Raw genomic sequence first — 23,290 nt, 5'->3', positions numbered from 1 at the left:
TCTAAACATACTGTATTTGCTGCTTTAGAAAATATGCAGAAGAAAACTGTTCCCCTTGTCGATCGGGTATCAGCCCCTCCGATGGCTGGCGCTGCCTGTGGGTGTTGTGAACCGCGCTGCTGCGTCCCACGCCCGCCGCTGGGTCCCTGCGCCGTCGCCCTCCTGGCACTCTCCGCTGAGTGCTCAAAGCTCCTCTCGAATTCATGCGTCGCCCCCGTGTTTGGAAGAGCTCGTGCGGTAACACTGATCTGGTGACGGTCCCCAGGGCGTTGACGTTCTTTCCAAATTAAGTCGGGAAAGCGTCGGGGCTCCGTCTGGGGCGCAGACAACAGCTCTGCGCACTGAGCGACGGGGTGCTGGGCAGGGTGGCGGCAAAGCAAGGCACCGAATGGTCGTCAGAAGTTGACGGGGACAGTAACCCCTTACATCGTGCCGCCAAGATCCAGAAAAGGAGGCAAAGCTTTCGTCCAACAAAAGGCAGACGCACAGCAACCTGGAACCAGGTCCCCTCTGTCCCCGGAGTCCCGAGGAAGCGCGTCTTTAACCCTGTGTTCTGTGAGCTGCCCTGAGCCGATGGGCTCGAGTCCCCAGGGAGGTTGTGAGCAAGGACGGAGCACGAGAGCACCTTTGTGTGGCCCGTGTCCCTCATTACTATTCGGCAGCCACCGGGGGACAACGAGCTCTTGGGGGCCGGGGGGAGCGCCCTTCACCCATCTCTCTGCACAGCTGCTACCCAGACCCCAGGGAGCCAGACACGCGCGAGCCGCGAGCCGCGTGACGCCTCTCACCTGGGTGATGTCGGAGGAGGCCTCGGCCGCGCTGCTCCGGTTCTGGGCACAGGCCTCTGGGAGCCACTGCACATGGTAGCGACTGACGCCAGGATCTGCAAGGTCAGAGGAACACAGGCTGCAGCCACAGTCCCCATCGGCCGCGGCTCCCAGACTGGGGCGCAGCGGGAGGGGCGCGCGCATGTGCTGCAGGCGTCCGAAAGCGCACACGGGACAAGGCAGGGAGCCGGTCTGCAGAACCTGGACTGTCGCCGGGAGGAGAGTCCAGGAGAAACCCAGGGAAGAGGCCAGAAAGTACAGGACAGGCCTGGCAGCATGGCCACGAGGTGCGGAGGGGGACCTCACCCTGGTTTGTGGACCAAGTGCACCCCCACACGAGAGGGCGGCCCTCGGCCCAGGAGGCCTCATTCCTGCAGCGGGGAACCGTCAGCACAGGTGCGGCTCCGACCCTTCCGGGAAAGCCGAGGGCCCGTGCAACCCGGGCCACCTGAACAGCACCTCCTCGCAGCGGGAGCCCCGAGGGTCGCTATGCGGTCCCCAGTGCGCATGACCGTTCCCGCAGCCCGCGGCCCGGGACAGCAGCTCCCCGTGTACTCCTTGCATGTGGTCCCCCAAACCCTGAGCCGCTCAGGGTGCCCGTGAGAGCACAGAGCCCGCAAGCCCGTCCTGCCTGGGCTGAGCAGCGTGTTCTCTGCCCAGTGCTGGACTCTGGGCCATCGCTCAGGGAAAGGACAAACCCACGACGAGCCCCTCGCCCAGTGTGGGGAGGGAGGTCTGGCCTGTGTCGGGTCAGTCGCCCACCCGTGGGCCCGAGGGTGGGAACGGGTGCCTCTGCCACCAACCAGCGCCTCATCCCGGTGCCCAAGTGCTGGATGGGGCTTTGCTGAGGGGAAAACGCTCAATGGCACTGGAGGACCCCAGGGGAAGCCGGTTTGAGCACTTTGGAATGAGAAGAGACCTTGGGTCTGAGAGGCTGAGCAGGGGTCAAGCAGGTGCCCTGGGTGTTTGCTTACAAGGGGAACCCCCGACCAGATGCTGTGCGAGGCACGCAGCAGGTTGCGGGGCTTTTTTGAGGGAAAGAACGGGACGTTCTACACAAGCGTGAGGTCGGCGAGTGACTGCCTCTGCTTCCGTTGCAGTGCTGCTGGTCGGGGCACAGAAGGCACCAACCACTCCGAAACAGCTGCTCTCGGGACCTTAGGCACCGACGGGCGAGGGAAACAGTGAACAAGGCAGGTGCGTACGGTCCACCTGAGGCTAGAGGGGGTGTGTAGGTTCACGCGGATCAGTACAGAGGGGAGGGGCCGGTGCACAGCCAAGACGTACAACTGTGCCGACAGTGGCTGCAGTGTTCCTCGGAGATCGAGCTCTCAAGGGTGACACGGATCAGGCCTGCTGGTGGGCGCGGGCCAGTGTATACACGTTCCTGGTAGTGCGGGTGGTCCTGGGTCGTCTGTAAAGCTGTGGCCAGTGCAGATGTCCGTGGGAAGTTTAGATGTCCATGGGCGGTGTAAATAGTGGTGGACAGTATAGATGGCGGAAGGCAGTGTAGATGGCCGTGGGCGGTGTACATGGTCGTGGGCAGTGTTCATGGCTGTGGACAGTGTAGATGCCCATGAGCAGGACTGGCGCTGGCGTGGGCAGTGTCGATGGCCCTGGGCAGGCCTGGCATCCGTGTGGGCAGTGTAGATGGCCATGGCAGTGTACATGTCCATGAGTAGGCCTGGTGCTGGCATGGGTAGTGTCGATGGCTGTAAGCAGTGTAGATGGCTGTGGATTGTGTAGATGATTGTGGGCAGTGAAGATGGCCATGGACAGGTTGGTGCTGGCATGGGTAGGATAGACAGCCGTGGGCAGTGTAGACGGCTGTGGGCAGGCCTGGCGCTGGTGTGGGTAGTGTAGATGGCCATGGGCAGTATAGATGATTGTGCGCAGCGTAGATATCGTGGGGAGTCTAGATTGTTGTGGGCAGGCCTGGTAATGGCAGTGTACATGACCGTGGGCAGAACCGGGACTGGTGAGGGCAGTGTAGATGGCCAGGGGCAGGCCTGGAGCTGGCATGGGTAGTGAACATGACCATGGGCAGCGTAGATGGCCATTGGAAGGCCTGGCACTGGCATGGTCTCTGTACATAGCCGTGGGCAGTGTAGACGGCTGTGGGCAGGCCTGGCACTGGCATGGGTAGTGTAGATGACTGTGGGCATTGTAGACAGCATGGGCAGGCCTGGCGCTGGCGTAAGCAGTGTAGATGACTGTGGGCAGTGTAATTGGCCATGGGAAGGCCTGGTACTGCTTGGTCAGTGTAGATGGCCGTGGGTATTGCAGATGGCCATGGGCCGTGGAGATGGCCGTGGGCAGGCCCGGTGCTGCCGTGGGCAGTGTAGATGGTTGTGGGCAGCCCTGGCACCAGCCTATATAGTGTAGATGGCCATGGTCAGTGTAGATACCGTGGGCAGTCTAGATGGCCGTGGGCAGTCCAGATGACCTTGGGAAGTCTAGATGACTGTGGGCAGTCTAGATGGCCATGGATAGTTTAGATGACCATGGGTAATATACATGGCTATAGGCAGCTACATGGTCCTGAGTGGGCCTAGCACTGGTGTGCATAGTGTCGATGGCCATGGGCAGTCTAGATGGCCGTGGGTACTGTAAATGGCCGTGGGCAGCCCTGGCGCTGGTGTGGGTAGTGTAGATGGCCGTGGGCAGTGTAGATTGCTGTGAGCAAGCGTGGCTCTGCTGTGATTAGTGTAGATGGCCTTAAGCAGTGTAGATGGCTGTGGGCAGTGCAGAGGGCTGTGGGCAGTGTATATGACAGCGGGCAGTGTAGATGGCTGTGGGGAGGCCTGGCCCTGGCATGGGTAGTGTAGATGGCCGTGGGTAGTATAGATGACTGTGAGCAGTGTAGATGGCCGTGGTAGGCCAGGCAGTGGTGTGGGTAGTGTAGATGGCCATGGGCAGTGTAGATAACTGTGGGTAGTATAGATGACTGTGAGCAGTGTAGATGGCCGTGGTAGGCCAGGCAGTGGTGTGGGTAGTGTAGATGGCCATGGGCAGTGTAGATAACTGTGGGTTGTATAGATGACTGTGGGCAGTGTAGATGGCCGTGGTAGGCCAGGCAGTGGTGTGGGTAGTGTAGATGGCCATGGGCAGTGTAGATAACTGTGGGTAGTATAGATGACTGTGGGCAGTGTAGATGGCCGTGGTAGGCCAGGCAGTGGTGTGGGTAGTGTAGATGGCCATGGGCAGTGTAGATAACTGTGGGTAGTATAGATGACTGTGGGCAGTGTAGATGGCCGTGGTAGGCCAGGCAGTGGTGTGGGTAGTGTAGATGGCCATGGGCAGTGTAGATAACTGTGGGTAGTATAGATGACTGTGAGCAGTGTAGATGGCCGTGGTAGGCCAGGCAGTGGTGTGGGTAGTGTAGATGGCCATGGGCAGTGTAGATAACTGTGGGTAGTATAGATGACTGTGGGCAGTGTAGATGGCCGTGGTAGGCCAGGCAGTGGTGTGGGTAGTGTAGATGGCCATGGGGGAATGTAGAGTGTAGATGGCCTTGGGCAGACCTGGCGCTGGCATGGATAGCATAGATGGCTGTGGGCAGACTTGGCATTGGTGTGGGTAGTGTCAATGGATGTGGATAGCTTGGATGGCCATGGGCAGTGTAGATGGCCATGGGTCGTGTAGATGACTGGGCAGTGTAGATGGCCGTGGGCAGGCCTGGTGATTGCAACAGCATTGTAAATGACTGTGGGCAGTGTTGATGGCCATGGGCAGTGTTGGTGGCTGTGGGCAGTGTAGATGACTGTGGGCAGTGTTGGTGGCTGTGGGCAGTGTTGGTGGCTGTGGGCAGTGTAGATGACTGTGGGCAGTGTTGATGGCCATGGGCAGTGTTGGTGGCTGTGGGCATTGTAGATGACTGTGGGCAGTGTTGGTGGCTGTGGGCAGTGTTGGTGGCTGTGGGCAGTGTTGGTGGCTGTGGGCAGTGTAGATGACTGTGGGCAGTGTTGATGGCCATGGGCAGTGTTGATGGCCATGGGCAGTGTTGGTGGCCGTGGGCATTGTAGATGACTGTGGGCAGTGTTGGTGGCCGTGGGCAGTGTAGATGACTGTGGGCAGTGTTGGTGGCTGTGGGCAGTGTAGATGACTGTGGGCAGTGTTGGTGGCTGTGGGCAGTGTTGGTGGCTGTGGGCAGTGTAGATGACTGTGGGCAGTGTTGATGGCCATGGGCAGTGTTGGTGGCTGTGGGCATTGTAGATGACTGTGGGCAGTGTTGGTGGCTGTGGGCAGTGTAGATGACTGTGGGCAGTGTTGATGGCCATGGGCAGTGTTGGTGGCTGTGGGCAGTGTTGGTGGCTGTGGGCAGTGTTGGTGGCTGTGGGCAGTGTAGATGACTGTGGGCAGTGTTGATGGCCATGGGCAGTGTTGGTGGCTGTGGGCAGTGTAGATGACTGTGGGCAGTGTTGGTGGCTGTGGGAAGTGTAGATGACTGTAGGCAGTGTTGGTGGCTGTGGGCAGTGTTGGTGGCTGTGGGCAGTGTAGATGGCTGTGGGCAGTGTAGATGGCTGTGGATAATGTAGATGGCCGGGGGATGACTGTGGGCTGTGTAGATGGCCGTGGGCAGGCCTGGTGACGGCAAGGACAGTATAGATGACCATGGGTACTGTAGATGGCCATAGGCAGGCCTGGCGCTGGTGGGGGTAGTGTAGATGGCCGTGGGCAGCCAGGCCAGCTCATGGCCATGTACACGGCCCATAGCCAGCAAACTATCTACGGCCATCTACACTGCTCACACCAGTACCCGGCCTGCCCACAGCATCTACACTGTCCGTGGCCATCCATACTACCCCCAGCCATCCACACTAACCTCGGCCATCTACAATGCCCGCAGCCATCTGCACTGCCCACAACCTTCCACACTACCCAGGCCTGCCCACTGTCATCCACACTGCCCATGGCCACCAACACTGAAAACAAGAGCGCCAGGCTGGCCAAAAGCCATCTACACTGCCCACGGCCATCTAAATTGCCCACACCATCGCCAGGCCTGCCGACGGCTATCTATACCCACGGACATCTACACTGCCCATGGACATCTACAGTGCTAATGTCATCTACGCTGCCCACACCAGTGTTAGGCCTGCCCACGGCCATCTACACTGCCTCAGGTCATCTACATGCCCCATGGCCATCTGCACTACCCACACCACTGCCCAGCCTTACCATGGCCATCTACACTGTTCATAGCCATCTACACTACCCACGCCAGCTCCAGGTCTGCCCACGGCCGTCTACAGTGCTCACGGCCGTCTACACTACCCACACCAGCGCCATGCCTGCTCATGGCAATCTACACTGTCCACAGTTATCTACACTACCCACGGCCACGTACACTGCGCACGCCAGCACCAGGCCTGCTCACAGCCACGTACTTACTGTTTTTTCAGTGTTGAATGCCATGGGTAGTGTACATAGCTGTGGTCAGGCCTGGTGGTAATGTGAGTAGTGTAGATGGCCGTGGGCACTCTAGATGGCTGTGGGCGGTGTAAATGGCTGTGGGCAGTGTAGATGGCCATGGGCAGGCCTGGTGGTGGACTGAGCCGTGTAGATGGGCATGGGCAGTGTAGATGGTTGTGGGTAGTTTAGATGACTGTGGGCAGTGTAGGTGGCCGTGGGCAGGCCTAGGGATGGTGACATTGTCTACGGCCATCTACACTACCCTCACTAGTGCCAGGCCTGCCCACGGCCATCTACGTGCCTATGGCCATATACACTACACTGCCCATGGCCATATACACTACCCTTACCTGTGCCAGGCCTGCCCAAAGCCATCTACGGTGCCCACGGCCACCTATACTGCCCATGGTCAACTCTGGTGCCCTTGCCAGCGCCAGGCCTGCCCACAGCCATCTAGACTACCCATGACCATCTACACTACCCATAGTCATCCAAACTACCCATGCCAGCGCCAGGCCTGCCCACGGCCATCTGCACTGCCCACAGTCATGTACACTACCCACGGCCATCTATACTGTCCACGTTATCTACACTGCCCTCGCCAGGCCTGCCCACGGCCATCTACATTACCCACACCAGTGTCAGGCCTGCTTATGCACATCTACACTGCCCTCGGCCCTGTACACTACTCATGGCCATCTACACTGCCCACAGTCAGTCTAGCTTACACACGGCCATCTACACTATCCACAGACATCGACACTACCCATGGCAGAACCAGGCCTGCCCATGGCCATTTACAGTGGCCGCACCAGTGCCAGGCCTGCTTACAGCCATCTGCATTGCCCACGGCCATCTGCACTGCCCACACCAGCACCAGACTTGCTCACGGTAGTCTACACCGCCACAGCCATCTGCAGTGCCCATGGCCATCTACACTACCCACCACAGCACGAGGCCTGCCCATGGCCATCTTCAGTGCACACGGCCATCTAGACCGCCCACGGCCATATACACTACCCTCACCAGTGCCAGGTCTGCCCACGGCCAACGACAGTGCCCATGGCTGTCTACACTCTGAAAAGCAGAGGGCAGAATTCCATCAGGGCAGCTGAACAGCTGGAACTTTGACCCTCACTGGGCGAGACTCTGGGGAACTGGGCGGTGGTGGGGGAGGTGTGGGGAGGCGGTGCGCAGATGTGGAGTTCCTCCCCTGCCAAGAGACTGCACAACAGCTGGCGTGCAGAGCAGCAGCTGAGAAGCAGCAGCGTGCAGCACACGGGGGGTCCCCGGCAAGGACATTTGTTCCCTAAGCTCAGAATGTGTGGGCCTGGCAGGGATGTGTGGGACATGAGTCCGAGAACAAACGAGGGTGGGCAGCACAGACTCTGTGCCAACAGTGCTCCTCTGCAGATGTGGCTCCCAGAGCCAGGCCTCGGCTGCAGGCCTCCCTGCCAGGAGGCCCTCAGGAGCCCTGCTGCCGGCACACGTCCTGCCCTCGTGTGCTCCTGAGCCGCCCACCCCCTCCCACACCGTTTGGGCCAGCCCACGGAGAGCGGGGCCACGGGCCTGGCACTGTGCCAGCACCACCCCCAAGGTGATGCCTTGGGGAGAGGGGCAGAGGGCCAACGTGCTGTCTGGCCGCAGCCCCCGTGGCAGCCTGGGGGCTCCACCCACCCCCAGATGACTGGGAGCGCGTGCCCTAGGGGTGGGAGCTCCTCCAGCTCTGCCCGACGCCAGGTGTCACCCGCTCAGGTGCAGCGGGGCCCCGCACTGGCCCGTCAGCACCATGGGGACCAGTCCCTGCCCGTGCTATGTAGAGCAGAGGACAAGAGAAGAAAAAAGAACTACAAAAACAACTGTAAAACAAGTAACTAAATGACAACAAGCACACACCTGTCAAAAGTTACTTTGAACGTAAATAGACTAAATGCCCCGATCTAAAGACACAGGGCGAGGGAATGGATAAAAAAGCAAGACCCAGCTCCATGCGGCCTAGAGAGACTCATTTCAGACCTAAAGACACCTGCAGACTGAGCATGACGGGATGGAAAAGCATTTATCAGGCAAATGGAAGTGACAGGAAAGCCTCGTGACAACACTGAAATCAGACAGACGGGACTTTAAAACACAGACCGTCGCAGGAGACCGGGAAGGACACTACGTAATCATAATGGGAGCAGTCCGACAAGATCTAACACGTGTAAATACTTACGCACCCGTGTGGGAGCGTACAACTCCATAAAAGCAGTTAATAACAAGCAAAAAGGAAGTAATCTATGATAACACAACAGCAGGGGACTTGACCGCCGCACCGCATCAACGGACCGATCACCGACGCAGGAAATCAGCAAGGAAACAGTGGCTCTGAATGAGACATCAGACCAGAAAGATCTGATATACTCAGAACTTTCCACCCTACAACAGCAGAATATACATTCTCCTCAAGTGCACATGGGACCGTCTCCAGAACAGATCACTTCTTATGCCACAATATTAGTCTCAACAAATTAAAAAAGGTTAAGTCCTACTATGCAACTATCCGAACCACAACACTCGGAAACTAGAAATCAACCACAAGAAAAAGTCTATAAAAAATACAAATACATGTACATCACATAACATGCTACTGAATAATGACTGGGTCACCCCAAAAATCGAAGAGAAAATAAAAAAAAATACATGGAGACATGTGAAAATGGAAATACAAGGCTCAGAATCTTTGGAATCCATTAAAAGCTGTTTTAAGAGGGAAGCTTATAGCAGCAGAGGCCTACCTCAAGAATCAAGAAAAATCTGACCAACCTTACACCTGAAGAAGCTAAAAGAAGAACAAACAAAACCCAAACTGTTTTAAGAATGCAGTAATAAAGATCAGAGCAGAAATAAGTGAACGAGAAACCAAAAATAATACAACAGATCAATGAAACCAGAAGCTGGTTCTCTGTAAGTAGCAACAGAACTGATACACCTTTAGCCAGAGTCAGGAGAGAGACAGGGGTGGGGTGGGGGGCTCAAACAAAGTCAGATACAAAACGAGCGTCATAGGAACCAAATCCACAGCTACAGAGGATTATCAGAGAATATTATGGAAAATTAAATGCCAACAAATTAGACAACTTAAAAGAAATAGATAAATTCCTCAAAACATATACCTCCCAAAACTGAATCAGGAAGGAAGAGAAAATATGAACAGACTGGTTATCAGTAATAATAGTAACAAAAAAAGTCCCAACGAACACAAGTCCAGGTCCAGACAGCTTCACAGGCAAATTTTACTAAACATTTAAAGAAGAGGAGTTAATACCTATTCTTCTGAAACTATTCCAAAAGATAGGAGGAAACCTTCCAAATTCATTGTATAATGCCAGCACTGCCCTGATACCAAAACCAGATAAAGAAACTACCAAAAAAAAAAAAAAAAAAAAGGAACTACAGACCAATATCCCTGATGAAGACAGATGTAAAAATCCTCAGCAAAATATCAACAAATGAAATTCAACAATAATGCTTAACAAAGTCATTCTCCATCATCGTATAGGATTTACTCCTGGGACGCAAGGGTGGTTCAGTATTTGCAGGTCAGTCATATTGTGTGATATGATACATCAACAAGAGAAAGGACAGAAACCATATGATCATTTCAAGAGATGTAAAAAAAGCAGCTGATAAAGTACAACATCTGTTTACAGTAAAAACCCCCAACAAAGTAGGTTTAGAGTGAACATACCTGAACATATTACAGGCCATCTATGAAAAACACACAGCTAGCACTACACTCGCTGGTGGAAAACTGAGAGCTTTTCTCCTAAGGTCAGAAATAAGACAAGGATGTCCACTCTCATCACTTTTACTCAACATGATAGTGGAAGTCAAAGCCACAGCAGTCAGACAAGAAAAAGAAATAAAATGCACCCACACTGTAAGAAACAAGTAAAACTTTCACTATTTGCAGATGACAGGATACTATAGATAAACCTAAAATTTCCCCCCAAAACTAATAGAACTGATCAGTTCAGTAAAATCACAGGATATGAAACCAATATCTTAAAATCTGTTGCATTTCCATACACCAATACCACCATAGCAGAGAAATTAAGAAAACAATCCTATGAACAATTGTATCCAAAATAATAAAATACCTAAGAATAAACTTAAGGAAGTAAAAGACCTGTACTTGGAAAACTATAGAACACTGATGAGAGAAATTGAAGGAGTGCTAGGATGAGCATGGTAGAGCATGTGACTCCTGATTTTACTGTCAAACCCAATGTTAGAAAGAAGGAGACAGAGAAAGAGAGAAACAAAGAAAAAACCATAGAGGACACAAACAGATGGAAGGCTATTCCCGTGTATCTAAATTAAATACTAAAATACTTAAATATTAAATATTCCTATAATATTTAAACATATTATTAAAATGCCCATTGTACCCAGAGCAAATACACATTCAAATCAATCCCTATCAAAGTAGCATGTTTTCCAAAAAATGCTCAAAAGAACATTTTTCACAGAGCTAAAACAAACAATCCTAAAGTTTGTATGGAACCACAAAAGAGTCTGAGTGGCCAAAGCCATCTTGAGCACAACTGGAGGTATCTCAATCTCAGATATCAAGTCACCCCTGAAAGCTATAGTAATCAACACAGTATGGTTCTGGCCATAAAAACAGACACAAAGATGAGAGGAACAGAATGGGGAGAACCCAGAAATGAACCCACGATGATGGTCATTCCTCTTTCACAAAGGAGGCAAGAATATACAATGGGAAGATGTGTCTTCAACAGACGGTTCTGAGAGAACTGAACAGGGACACACACAAAAGAAACAGGACCGCTTTCTTATATCCTGCACAAATAGAAGTCCAAAATGGATCAAAGACCTACATGTAAGACCCAAAACCGTAGAACTCCTCCAAGGAGCACAGGCAGTAATTTCTCTGACCTCAGCCCTAGCAGCGTTTTTCCTGAATACAACTTCTGAGGCAAGGTAAACAAAAGCAAAAATAAATTATTGGGATTTTATCAAAATTAAGGTTTCTGCACAGCGAAGGAAATCAGTCACCGGAACTAAAACACAGCCTACTGAATGGGAGAAGATGTTTACAAATGATATATCCAATAAAGGGTTAATCTCCAAAATATATTAAAAACTTATCAAACTGAACACCCCAAGCCCCAAGAGCTCAATTAAAAAATAGGCAGAACATATAAAGAGACATTTCTCCAAAGAAAACCTACAGATGGCCGACAGACCCATGGAAAGAGGCTCAGCATCAGGGTAATACAAATCAGAACTAACTGTGAGCTCCCACCTCGTACCTGTCAGAATGGCTAAGATAAAAACCAGAGGAAACAAGTGTTGGCAAGGATTGGAGAAAAAGGAACTCTCATGTACTGTTGGTGGGAATGCAAACTGGTGCAACCACTGTGGAAAACAGGACGGAGGCTCCTCAAATAATTAGAATTACCTCATGATCCAGTCATTTCAGTGCTGGGTATTTACCCAAAGAACACCAAGACACGGATTCAGAAAGCCATATGCGCCCCTACGTTTGCAGCAGCGTTATTTACAACAGCCCAATTCTGGAAGCCGCCCAAGTGTCCATCCGTCAATGACCGGATAAAGAAGATGTGGTGTCTACACACAATGGAATATTATTCAGCCGCAGAAAAGAAGGAAATGCTGGCGTTTGCAACACCAACCATGGATCTATAGAGTATGATGCTCTGTGAGTTGTCAGAGAAAGACAAAATACCATATGATTTCACTCACGCGATGGGGGATTTAAAAGTCAAGAGAAAGAAGCAAAGGGAAGAAGAGACAAAACCATGACACAGACTCAACTCTGGAGAACCGGTGGTTCCCAGAGGAGGGAGTGGGGTGTTGTAAAATATGGGAAGGCGACGGACACGACACTCATGGTGAACACTGAGTAGTACACGGGATTGTTGGACCACTGCACTGTCGTCAGAGCCTAACATGACACTGCCCGCTAACGGCACCGGAATGAAAATAAAATACAAAAACGCTAATTCAGGACGATACGTGCACCCCGAAAGAACTGTTAAATCACTCAGTTGTACCCCTGGAAGGGTAGGGCACCGTATGTTCATTATACTGGATTCTTTTTCCAAATGCAGACCACAAAATGCCCACCCTCGTGTTAGTTGGGTTCTAACTCTCCTTTCTGCAAATATCCGTGTATTTATACAAATATCCGTGTATCTATACAAATATCCGTGTATCTATACAAATATCCGTGTAACTCATTTATACAAATGTCCTGTCCTCCTTAGCTTCATCTGGGCAATTATGAAAACCCTGCAAGTCCGTATTTAGGAGATGACTTCAGGACCCCATCTATGACCAGAATATGAAAAACAGCATCTTCAAGTCAAACGTTTCCTCGGGGGATACATACGAAAATTCTCTGCTAAGTGCCTGTGTTGCTGTGGTTCTCGAACTGAAGTTCTTCCTTCCGCAGATGAATCATAACGCACTTGAGAAGTTTTTAAATATGGAAATCTGCTTTCGGTGTGCCTCAACTGTGATTCGAAAACTAGATGTATCTCATCTGTTTCTCAAAGATAATTAACTCACAGTGTCCGGCGTACATGCAAGGCTGCCCAAAAATATTTTCAAGGATTGATTTATTATAGAGAGGGAAACTGAGAACGAGGGGGCATGAGCGAAAGGGGCAGAGGGGAGAGGAAGAGAGAATCGCAGGAGGACTCCCCACTCCCCGTGGGAGCTGAGCCTGACAATGGGGCTCAGTCCCCGGACCCTGAGATCATGACCCGAGTCCAAACCAGGAGTCGGAGGCCCGACTGACTGCATGGTCCAGGTGCTATATAAGGCTGTACATTTTTTAATGGAATGTTCATCTCTAAATTCCAAAAGTCGAATGATGAAGCGTGCTGGGTGGTTGAAATCAGAGCTCTGAGAGAGGGAGGCCATCGGGGAGCGCCGCAGGATAGCCGCCACAGTGAAGAAGGGAAGTCCCAGCACCGGCAGCCCCGCACAGCACTCGGGAACGCATCGGAAAACGCCACTTCCCCGGGGCAGGGATTTCCGTTCTTTGCAGCATCTCCGACACCGGAAATAGCACCCGGTATGCAGTAGGTGCTCAATCAGTATCAGCGGAATGACATCCTTTCACAAACTAATGTCTTGTTCTCTCTTCGTTTGTAAAAATGCTTTCGTCCGACAGACTTTCGGATTTTGTACAATTTTGTAAAAGAGAAAACTCAAACACCTACTTGGCAGAAGGCATTTCTACTCAAAGTAGAAGTAGGAATGTTTTCTCTCTCTTTTTGAGCTAATTTTTCACATTTCTGGAGTGCAAACACGAAGTCTAAACCAAGGAGCCTGAGAGAATCAAGTGTGGATTTTGTTGCCACACAGTAAAACGGAACTGTTGTCTGAAGAATAATAAAATTGCTAATTAATAAAAGTAGCCAATTTTTTATTCCTTTTAGGGCTGCAGATTCATTCTTGAGGGTACGTCTTTCCTTCGAGAGCATTCACTGTTACACCCCAGCGACACAGGCACTCTGTTGGGCTAACACATGATGTTTGAGTCATTTCCCTTAGAAATAATATGCTCTGTCATCATAAATAATAATAATAATAAAAAAGGACGCTCTCCCTTTGGGAAATTTCAAGGAAACTGAACAGATTTGTGCTTGTGAGTTCCTAGCTCCAAGTCCAAAACCAACATGCTGGCCAGCTTCGCTTTTTTAGGAAATGTGACAGATATCTAGAAACCCATTTCTACTTACAGTTTTATCTTGACTAGTGAACAAGATTCTCATCTACTCTGATCTGTCACAAGCATTCAGGTTTTTTAAGGTTTTCAACCCAGTGGATCCACTGGTGGAAATTAGTTATGATTCAAGAATATTCTCAGAATTTTTTTTCCTATTTTAATATTGTTTTTCACTTTTATTTTTATTATGATCAGTTAGCCAACGTACAGTACATCATTAGGTTTCGAGGTAGTGTTCAAAAAGCATTTGAGATGGGTCTTGCAAGTTGCATAAGAGGCCCACAGTGTTATGATTTTACGGAGTCAAAAAGTCCAGAAAAGCCAGCCACAGGGTCCTTTTCCAGGACAGAGAAAGATCTCACATTCATATTGTACCCAGAATTCGTGAACAGTGGGACCATCTGTTGACTTAAAAGGGGTCTCGTCTCCTACGTGTGCAGTCGTTATGAACAGCACATGCTCCGTCACTGTTTCGGGAAACTCGGGTTTGGGATACTGTAGGTCCTATGGTGCCTGCCCAACGGGCTTCTGGAAGAGAACAGATGGGCGAGAGTCTGGAACTCCTGCTGTGTCCCCCGCTGGCTTTTAGACGTGCATTTGGCTTTCACATTACCATCCGAAGGGACATAGGATGGATAGAATTTAAGGAAAAGGGCTTATTAGAAAAAAAGACATCTCTAGGGATGGCGTGACTTGTTCTCGGTCCCTAAGGGGCCGTGTAACCTACGTGGAAAGCGACCTCCCCGGGCAGACGCCAACGGCAAAGTCACTGCCGCCCCGGCAGGCGTTCCAGTTCAACCCACGAGCCGACCACAGAACGAAGTCCTGAGCTGTATGGGAGTATTAACCATTTCCTGCCGCAGACAGAGGGCAGTGGTGGTTAATCCCACTTCATCTGCCAGGTGGAATGCTTAGGAATGCTTAGAACTCCTCGCATTTGGGTTGCAAATCAATCACGAGACCGTTTGTGAAAGCATCATACCTCCTTGTCTGCAAAGGAGGAAAACGGAGCTGGTCCTAAAGCCCCAAGAAGTGCCTAGCTCAGAGGCGCTCACCGTCCTGTTTCCCCTCTGCTCGCGGGCCAGCCTTCAGGGCTCCACCTACAGGAAACCCCGTAAGAACCCTGACATTTCTGGGGTGATTACTTTGTGCTGGGCACTGTCCCCAAGCACTCGGTATGTGTACTGCCATTTAATTCCCACAACAAACCTACGACACAGTCTATCACTTTCCCTTTAGATCATCATGTTAATACAATAAAGAAGAAAAAGTCCTTGACCTTCTCATTACTTTCAAGAAGAATATGTGATAAAACTGCACATGAATCCGTGAGAAAAACACTGCAGCTAACAGTGGGATGGGGCATCTGGGGGCGCAGTCGGTTCAGCGTCTGCCTTCAGCTCACGTCATGATCCCAGGGTCCTCGGACTGAGCCCCGCGCTGGGCTCCATGTTCAGCTGGGAGTCTGCTTCTCCCTCTGCCCCTCCCTGACTCACACATACTCTCTCTCTGAAATAAATAAAATCTTAAAAAAAGCAAAAGCAGTAGGGGATGTTGTTCATCTGGTGAAGTATGTCTCCTGAAATCTTACATCAGACATCATGCCTGGGGTTAGTGTGCCCCATGACCTTATTGTGCAAATCCAATCATGGTAGAGATGTACATCCAGTCGTCACGCTGGGCACCTCCAATATGCACCATGTTCTAGAGCAATTCTAGTCCATAAAGCTGGGGAAGGTAAAAGCAGCAGATACTTGTATATGGACATAAAATCTGTTATGTCCACTTGCACACGTTGTGTTCATGCTCACACGCACACAGGTCCCATGACATCACTCACCACCCCCGTGAGATGGGCACCGTTACTCCCTCTTTACAGATGAGAAACTGATGTGCTGCCTGGTGAGTGATTTGCCCGACACCACACGTTGGTGAGTGGTTCGCCTGGGCTTTTACACAAAATATATCTCAGTGTAAAGACCGTGTTCTTAAACTCCATGTTATTGTGGCTCAAATAGTAGTTTACAAGCATGCAGTGTTTTACATATAATTCCTAACAGATATTTAGAAAACTGACTTGCCTCAACCATCAATACCATTAACCTGTTTCCATGTAATCAGAAGGACTAGTAAATCTTCAACCACGTAACCAAGAGGAAGAAAAGAAAGCAGCACTTCTGCTTCATCTCCGCTTTGAACAAACACAAATGAGGAATCAAAAATAAAAAACAAACGTCACCCCTGCAGGGATCACTCCTACGGCGTCCCGCACTGAACATCACAGCCGGCGTTACAGCAAGGGACAGAAGGAAAGGTCCAGGTCTGGGCAGGAAAATATCACATTCTCCTTATGCACATGCTACACGGTAGCTTTTATGGAAAAATGGGAAAGAATCATCACAGGAAATGCAGTGAGCAAGGGAATAGAACAAGAGAGTCCGATTCACCATCAAGACATTGAAAGAGGATGTCTATGTCTGTAGGACAGCCACAGTTAGGAGACAAAACTGAGGAAAAGTACACATGTATGGAGTGGGATCACAATAAACACAAACACCTTAGAATAATCCTAATAGAACTATTATAGCCTCTGCATTACACATTATAAATCACTGTTAAGAGAAAACTTTAAAAAACGGAAGAAAGTGATACGTCAAGTGTCGGGATTTTTAAGATGTGAATTCTCAGTCGTGACCATATGTTGACTGTAATCTCAACAGAGATCTCACAAGGTTTCTGTGGGCACTGACAAATTAATATAAACACTGATATAAAAGCACAAAGGACCGAAAACAGTCAAGACAACTTGATAATGAAGTAAAAACTGCAGAACTATGATTAAAAATATTTACAGATTCACAGTAGTTAAGACAACGTGGCAATGCCAGAAAGTTGCAGAGGGGGAAACGCCAAATGACTCCAGAGAAAGTCGAACAGATAAGATGCCCATACGTGGGAGGTAGGGCCGGGGCAGCAGCCCGCAGTTCAACAAAGGCTGCTCGGTCAGCTCTGCTGCAGCTCCGGAGGGCCGGAAGCGTAAAGGAGCAGTGAGCTCCACACGTAAACTCAGTTCCAGGAGGAAGACAGCCCCAGAGAGAAGGGGGAAGCGGTCCAAGTTCCAGGACGTGAGGGGAGGATCTGTGTGACCCTGTGTAAGCAAAGATCCTCAACCAGGGTCTCTCACCCAGAGAAACAAAATGATGAATGGGTCCCCTCTACAACACAGAAGCACTGAGGAAGGAAGGAAGGATGGATCGGTCACGCAAGGAGAAAACGCTGAAACCAGGGAACCGGCAGGTGACACCTATACTCAACATGTAAAGGCCTCTTGCAGGACAAACAGCGCGGCTGAAGAGCTTAAAAACGCAATCAGACAGTACGGAGCCATCGAGACACAGGTCCCAGAACTGCTCAACTCAAAAAGATGGAAACTCCACGCGGCAGAGAGAGGGGGGTCCACTGGGGACGATCGTGCCCCGAGAGTGGGAATGGAAGCTGCAACCTCTGTGAGAAAGTGTCAGGTCTTCCAAAGCTCTGCATGCTCCAATCACCCAGGGTCCCCCTCGTCCGGGAGAACACGTGCATCAAAGACCTGTGTTCACGGCAGCCCTGTGCTGCAGAGGCCCCCACCGGGGCAAACCAAATCCCCAGCCCTGGCTAAAAACAGCCATCGGTGGAGCTCCACACGGAGCAAGGGCAGACCAGCCCTGCATGAAGTACGGCTTCCCCAACAGAATGAGGTCGTTTCCCGCTCCCTGGATCTCATGCACCCGAGAGGCCCAGCGTGCACGGTATGGTTCTGAGTGATAAACATTTCAAATATCAGCAAGACAGATCTTCAAGTTTACAAGTCACAACAGCAATGGTTGCTCTTGTATGGTTAAGAAGTATTCTCAATGCTTATGGTTGTATTTCATTATACGTTCATGTTTTCATGCTCTTGTATGCTTAAGAAGTATTCTCAATGCGTACATTTGTATTTCATTATATATTTATAGTTTCAATATTAATGTTTTACGACTGATACAGTTCTAATCTAAAGTCAGTAAACATAATAGATCAAATAAATTTTGTAATTTAATAATTATCCTAAAACTTATTATGTTTACAAATAGGGATATACATGAATGAATAACTTTTAATAAATAATACTGAATAAATGGAATTTAGTTTTAATTAACGTAGGAGAGTAATAAGACATTAATATTAATTGTAATATTATTTTGGCTACAGAATGGATGTCAGCAGCTTAGAAAAAATTCTGGAACAAAAAGAACTCCAGCACCAATATTCCCTTTTTTTTTGCTCATGTAGGTTCCATGATCAGCATGGATCCCAACGTGGGGCTTGAATTCACAACCCTGAGACCAAGACCTGAGCTGAGATCAAGAGTCAGACGCTCAACCAACTGAGCCACCCAGGTGGCCCTCCAACACCAACGCTCTGTGTAACAGTGTTCTTCGGAAGAACTGTTAAAAGTGAACTCTTGAAACAATCGGTCTTTCCTGTGTTTCCAAAGGCATACGAGTGGTAGACATGGAAATGAACATCAAATAATTCCAAAAATACTAGTTCGATAATACACACAAAAATCTTACGAATAAAGAAAACCAAAGAAAATGAATTTATCCTAAAGACAGCTATTCAAATACAAACTCAAAACAGAATTAATTCCAAGGGTAAATCTGGCTTGCAGTATTAATTGTAAAATGGCAATTCTGAAGACATCCGGGAGTTCTGCTGTAGTGGGATGATGGTGTGTTAGGATATTGTGGTGTGTCCGTACACAGAAGTGAGTTAAACAGGGAACAGAAATACAGGATAGTGCAGAATGCTCCTACATTATATGAAAATGTGTACTTTTTACATACATATATGGACCTGTGTGTGTGTGTATAAAACAACTGAAGGAAGAACAGAAGTGTAGGAAAATTTTGAAAAGACATCTGCCAAAATACTGTTTCTAGGAGACCAGACTGAAATAAGTGACTTCTTTCTCTATTTCCCAAATTATTTGGGTTGTGTGTCTTTTTTTAAACAACAAACTCATTTAGAACAAAACTTTATAGAGCAGAATAATGAGTGTTTTGAGTGTCTTGGAGACAGGACTGGCCTTCTGGGAAAGCAGCGAAGCCAGGCTAACATCCCTGAGATGAGAAAATGCAACCAGCTGACTAACGGTGCTGATTTCTAAACACGGTATGGGTTCCTGGGAGAGAAGCAGCAGCTCACTTAGACTTCACAGCAGCAGGAATTTAAAATAAATAAATAATAATAATAAAAAGGATCTAAATATTCTGTTTGGGTTTCTGTTTCCCTTAATGTCACCCCCATGGCAGGGCGCCTGGGTGGCTCAGTCAGTGAAGCATTTGCCTCTTGGTTTCAGCTCAGGTCATGATCTTAAGGTCGTGAGATCCACCCCCACACCGGGCTCTGTCCTCAGCATGGAATCTGCTTGAGATTCTCTCTCTCTCTCTGCCCTCCCCTGCCTCATGTTCTCTCTGTAAAATAAGTAAATCTTAAAAAAACAAAAAACAAAAACTATTCACACCATGGTTCAACCCTGAATCTTTCACTAGCCCTCTGGTGTCACGGGGCCTCTTACACAGATAACAAGTTGTCAGAGAGCATTTGCATACCTTCGGTCTTTTTCCAGTAGACCTTCACCTGAAGTTGGTTGTCTTGATAGAAGGGGGCTCCGATTTCCAGGAGCCGCGTGGGCCGTCGTCGTTGGAAAGGCGGCTGCACGTGTGTCCCGCTCTTTCCCATTTTCCCAAGTTGCTCTTCTGCAACAGAGTAGAACACTGTGATTTCCTGGTCAAAAGTAATCTGTTACCAGTACACAGTCGCCGGGTGGGACAGCTGCTCTGACTTAAAAAAGAGATGTGAATGGTATTTCTCCTTTTATGCATTTTTTTGTAGTTGTAAAGAAAATAAGTGAAATACTATGAAAATACCACGTGGTCTCAATAGCCAAACTGTAGAAAGAGCCTAGATGTCCATCAACAGATGACTGGATAAGAAAATGTGGTATATATACACAATGGAATACTATGCAGCCATCTAAAGAAATGAAATCTTGCCGTTTGCAATGACGTGGATGGAACTAGAGGGTATTATGCTAAGCAAAATGAGTCAGTCAGAGAAAGAAATTATGCTATGATCTCACCGATATGAGGAATTTGAGAAACAAGACAGAGGATCATAGGGGAAGAGAGGAAAAAAGGAAACAAGACAAAACCAGAGACGGAAACAAACCATAAGAGACTGTTAATCTCACAAAACAAATGGAGGGTTGCTGGGGGGAGTGGGGAAGGAGAGGGTGGTGGGATTATGGACATTGGGGAGGTATGTGCTATGGTGAGTGCTGTGAAGTGTGTAAGCCTGATGATTCACAGACCTGTACCCCTGAAACAAGTGATATGTTCTATGTTAATAATAATAAAAAAAAAACCCACGTAGCCTGAGAACAATACAGAGAGCTCTTCCTGGACATACCAGCATTATATATCAATGCCCAGACAGGCCCTACATGTTCAATCGACTTTTTACATGAAATACTAAGGGTCAGCAAATGCAATGCAATGACACCTCAGACGGGGAGTGGAGCTGAAGGGTGCATTCATCCGTTCATCCATTCGCTCCTTGTTTCTTGTCAGTACTTAGTGACCACTTCCCAAGTGTCTGGCAGTGAGCCAGAGACTGCAGATACAAAGCTTGTGCTTCGGGAGTGGACACACGTGCGAGTGATCCCACACACAGTAGAGGGTGTTCCCAAAGGCTCACGCACAGGGCGGGGCATAGTCAGGCGGGAGCACAGGGAGGAGAGAAGGTGGTGTTTGCATCTCACAAGCAGCTGGTGCCTATGCTTTGGAAAAGCAGCCAAAGGGTGTTTGTGGAAACGAGTTACAAGAAGAGGCTCGGACGGCTGCAGTAGAATGCTTTAGGAAAGATGAGATTGGGTCCGTACGCTATTCACGTACGGTATTCACCGCTATTTCTTAACATGACTTTCCCCACTGTCAGTGTAACACTGCGTTTACCGTGTACTTGTTGCAAAGCAACGACGATGTAAACGTGATTCAGAATGACCCCAAGCTCAGATGTCCCACATGCAGTGGCACCCAGAGAAAGTCTCTAATCAAACAAGACACCAGGAAACATTCCTCTGAATGAGGTGATTCAAAGTGTGATTTCTACCACCCTAGGCCAGGCCACTTCTTCCCCGTCACGGTTTCATGGCGCAACCGGCTCTGCTTTTCCCGTTCTTTTCGTTTTCCTGTTTTGATGCAGTCGCAGGTCTGTGCCATTCTTAATTCCTACAGTATGTCAGGCTCCTTCGTCACTAGGTTCCAGACCCCGTTCGCTCAGAATGCACTGGCTGGCTCTCCTTGTCCGTGTGGGGTACGACACTCTGTCCGTCCGTCGTCCCCACCTGTCTGCTCTGCATGACTATCTCTATTCTTACCGTCGTCCTACGAAACGGAGCAGGGTCAACCAGCTGTGAGCTGAGGGCTGGATGGCGAACATTTTGGCTTCGGGGCCTGTGCAGTCCTACCCCAGTCCTCAGCTCTCCCGATGGCTCAAAAGCAGTCACAGATGATCTGCAAACACGGGGTGTGGCCGTGGGCCGCTACCGTCTTATTTACAAAACCAGGCGGTGGGCCAGATGTGGCCCACGGGCCACCGTGCGCAGACCCCCAAGAAAGTGACGTCAGCCTGCACATATTCAAAACAAAAACCATGGGGTTCAAAAACACTAAGAAGAGTGTCCAGTTCCACGCAGGTGCGGCCGCGGCAACAGTGAGCTGTAACCCCAGTGCCGTCTTCCATCAGGTTCCTGCTCTCCGTGCATCATGGGCCACTTCCGTTCACGGAGCCAGGCCATTAGCTACAGGGTTTTGTAATAAGGATCTCAGAACTCCCCACTGACCTCACAACTCTCCTTTACCCAATGCCTAGTTTGGGAAGCAGCATGGTTAGAAACTCCACCAAACTTTCTGCTTTCTGAGTCCCAGCACGTAATGTCCACCGAAAGGAACCTTTCCCGACAGGTCCGTGAGGGAAGACAGGAGCCCGGGGAAGGTGCGGGGAACCTGCACTGACCGCCCACCACTCCTCACACCAGTACACGCACAGGATCACCTACACGATTCAAAGGGAAGGGACACTTACGCTACTCAGGTTCTAACATACCACGTTGTGCTTTAGACAGTTGAAATAAATATTTGCATTCCCAAGAACATTTGTGAGGCTCTAGTCTTCTGCACCCAAATCCAGTGTGTATAGTGGGGGTTTATCACATCACTGACCAGGCTCAGACCCCCGCAGGGTGTCCTACAGTTCAGCTCAGGTCTGACACTGTGTACCCTAAGACAGCATCAGATCCCGTACAGACACCGTCCACGTCGGTGGGGGGTTTCCCCCTCTGACACCATCTACACCATCTACCTGCACATGACATCGGATCCCTATGGACACCGTCCCCGTGTGGGGGGGTGTCCCCCTCTGAACCCGTGTGCCCTAAGACAACATCTGATTGCCTACAGACACCGTCCAAATCAGGAGGTGTCCCCCTCTGACACCGTCTACACCACCTAGGTGTAGATGGCACCAGCTCTTCCCGAATAAGGGCTCGGTCCTATAGGACTGTGCCGCACTTCAGACACTCGTCACCATTCTAGGTTGTCACCTGTGACTCTCACTACCTGCTATCGAGTGGAGGTTTCAACCACCAACTCCGTGGGCTCGATTACTTTGCTAGAGTGGCTCACCGAACTCTGAAACATTTCCTCACTACGTTACCTCCCAGTTGATTATAAAAAGCTGTACGTCAGGATGAGCCCGGTGAGGAGATGCCGTCAGGTCCGGGAGAAGGGCTTCCGCGCCCGCTGAGGACCAAACTCATTCTGTTTAATACAAACCACAACCTCACCGGCTCCCTCGTGAGAGGCGCTGGGTCACCCCCCAGTGAGAACCAGCAGCGCAGAGAGCTTGGAGCACACACACGGACTGGGCCCAGACAGAGAACCTACAGGGCTCTCGGGCAAAACTCATCCCTTTCCTGATTACCACGTTCATCAAGAATCCTGCTGGTCACAGCAAAAGTATCTGTTAACTCGTAACTAAGGACTTAACGATTTTCACAAATGAACTTATGGTTTGTGAAACCCCTTTAGTAATCTGTGACTTTGGGCATTTGCCAGAGAATAAGCAAATGTGTCGATACTGTGGCTAATCTCTACGTGAATTTTGCCTTTGTACTTTACTATGTCCT

General features: G+C 49.7%; 2 protein-coding genes across 4 annotated transcripts in view; one reads left to right on the top strand and one right to left on the bottom strand.

Moving 5' to 3' along the window:
• The window catches only part of LOC309856882 (uncharacterized protein), a 433,358-nt gene extending 414,044 nt beyond the window's left edge, over window positions 1-19,314 (top strand). For 2 of the 3 annotated variants that reach the window (XR_014307377.1, XR_014307379.1), the window contains exons 5-6: window positions 1,928-2,024; window positions 18,328-19,314. The gene's annotated coding sequence lies outside the window, so the exon portion shown is untranslated. The remainder of the gene's footprint in view (window positions 1-1,927; window positions 2,025-18,327) is intronic. The other variant, XR_014307378.1, reaches the window with a different exon arrangement.
• Window positions 1-23,290, bottom strand: part of LOC309856863 (anosmin-1-like) — a 171,623-nt gene that overhangs the window by 6,192 nt on the left and 142,141 nt on the right. The window contains exons 9-10 of the mRNA XM_082718627.1: window positions 19,653-19,799; window positions 789-883 (exon numbers count right to left, since the gene is read on the bottom strand). Of these exons, the coding sequence (XP_082574753.1) occupies window positions 789-883; window positions 19,653-19,799 (242 nt within the window). The remainder of the gene's footprint in view (window positions 1-788; window positions 884-19,652; window positions 19,800-23,290) is intronic.

Source organism: Mustela nivalis (assembly GCF_964662115.1).
Source record: "Mustela nivalis genome assembly, chromosome: Y".
NCBI classification, from domain to species: Eukaryota; Metazoa; Chordata; class Mammalia; order Carnivora; family Mustelidae; genus Mustela; species Mustela nivalis.
This window is presented reverse-complemented; position numbering and strand designations above follow the sequence as displayed.